Source organism: Propithecus coquereli, unplaced genomic scaffold (genome assembly GCF_000956105.1).
Source record: "Propithecus coquereli isolate 6110/MARCELLA unplaced genomic scaffold, Pcoq_1.0 Scaffold247, whole genome shotgun sequence".
Classification (NCBI taxonomy): Eukaryota; Metazoa; Chordata; class Mammalia; order Primates; family Indriidae; genus Propithecus; species Propithecus coquereli.
In genome coordinates, this window is record NW_012148030.1 from 1,893,472 (window position 1) to 1,895,297 (window position 1,826).

Consider the following 1,826-nt stretch of genomic DNA (forward strand, 5'->3'; position numbering starts at 1 on the left):
TATAAATACATAGTTCACAGTACTGTTCTCTGCTGGCTCCATTAACATTGACAGGGGCACTAACTATCACAGATTTGTAGTAATAATAATTATAAATAATCAAATCAATAGCCAATGTTTGTTCCTCTTTCTATTATGTTTGACACCATGCTAAATGTTTTACGTGGATCATTTCATTTAATTCTCCTTCCAACATAGATTCACTTTTATGAGTTCCCTCACTTTATAGATGAGTAAACTGCAGCACAAGGAAGTTCAGCCACCTGCCCAGGGTACGTAGGTAGCAGCTGATGGAGCCACATTTTTCCTCCAGAATCTGATTGCAGCACTACACTGTATGGCTTCCCCACATCACTCTTCCATGGTGACATGACCCACTCTCTAATCTGTTGTCTTTGCCTTTTGTTCCTTGCAGTGTTATCAGACTCCCCTTGGACCAACACCTCTGGATCTTGCAAGGGCAGATGCTTTGAACTTCAAGAGGTTGGACCTCCTGATTGTCGGTGTGACAACTTGTGTAAGAGCTACATCAGTTGCTGCCATGACTTTGATGAGCTCTGTTTGAAGACAGGTATGTAACTTTTGAGTCCTCTCTAGTTTCAAGTAGATGGCTTAAAGACTCCCTAGTGTTGTACACCCTGGAGTTGCCACCTTGCTTTGCAAAGAAGGTTCTTTGCAGGTACAGTCATTATGTGCTGGTGTTGGAAGTAGTTTTTTTTTTTTTTCCATCTTCATCATTTCTGTCCCTTGCTTTCAATTTCCACATTCACTGCTAGTGCATGTGGGCTAAAATTGTGTATATATTTTAAGAAAAAAATTTTTTTGGCTTGCTTTCCAAGTTTCTAGGATTTGTTTTATTAATACTTCACCTTATCATACAGTGACTGTTAGTCTATCCTGATGTCATTCCCATTCTCTCTGCAAGTGGAAAATTGTCATGGAATTCTTTTTGGAGTCTCCTGCTCTGGATAGCTCTGAAATCTTCCTTTAAAGTCTTCTTGACTTTCTTTACATTTCTTCTGTACCAGAACAGTTATTAGAATACACAGGAATGAATGCACATGACTTGAGAAAAACACCTTTGAGGACTGTTGCCATCCCACCTGGTCTGTTTTCAAAGATTAACATTTCAGACAGCACTTTTAAGATGTCTTATAGGCTACCCACCATACCTTCATAACCATATTCAAACTAACTAGAAAGACAACACTCAACCCTGTTCCTAACATATTAGAAGCAGATTCCACAGCTCCCTTGACAAATTATTACTTGTTTTTAGACTTCTATGCATTTCAAAAACCTAACGTATGTTATCATTGCTGTTAGTTTGATCTTTCTAATGATATCATTAGAAAGAGACATTATTTTGCTTAAACAATAGCCCTTGATTAATATGAAATTTGATATCAACTCCCTTATTAGTTCTGATTTGTTTGTTCCCTACCTCAAAATAAGAAGAGCTTCGTTATGCTGGTTTTTGCATAATACATTTTCCAAACATTTAGCCACCTTTTTTTGTTGCTTTCCTTTGGAACTTCTCCCAGGTTCCTTTAGTTGTGGGTCTGCTAACTTAATTGCTGAGACCATTGTAAACTGAATATATGGATGGAACAGATGTTCTAACAGAGTTCTTTGCTTCTAAAGCATTATTTCAAACCAGCAGTTTGTGTTTGCTTGGCACCAAGGAATTTACTAATGTTTTATGTTTCCTTCCTACCTGGAGTATGTTGTCCCTGCCATGTCATCTCAACTTTCCGGATTCCTGGTCTTAGACTTCTTTGCAAAATTTAATAGGTCTCCTGACTTTAGCTTAACTCTCTCTGAAC

At 37.9% G+C, this 1,826-nt stretch overlaps 1 protein-coding gene across 2 annotated transcripts in view; it reads left to right on the forward strand.

Moving 5' to 3' along the window:
* The window catches only part of ENPP2 (ectonucleotide pyrophosphatase/phosphodiesterase 2), a 95,565-nt gene that overhangs the window by 25,665 nt on the left and 68,074 nt on the right, over positions 1-1,826 (forward strand). For both annotated transcript variants that reach the window (XM_012646560.1, XM_012646561.1), the window contains exon 3: positions 416-571. In XM_012646560.1, the coding sequence (XP_012502014.1) occupies positions 416-571 (156 nt within the window). The remainder of the gene's footprint in view (positions 1-415; positions 572-1,826) is intronic.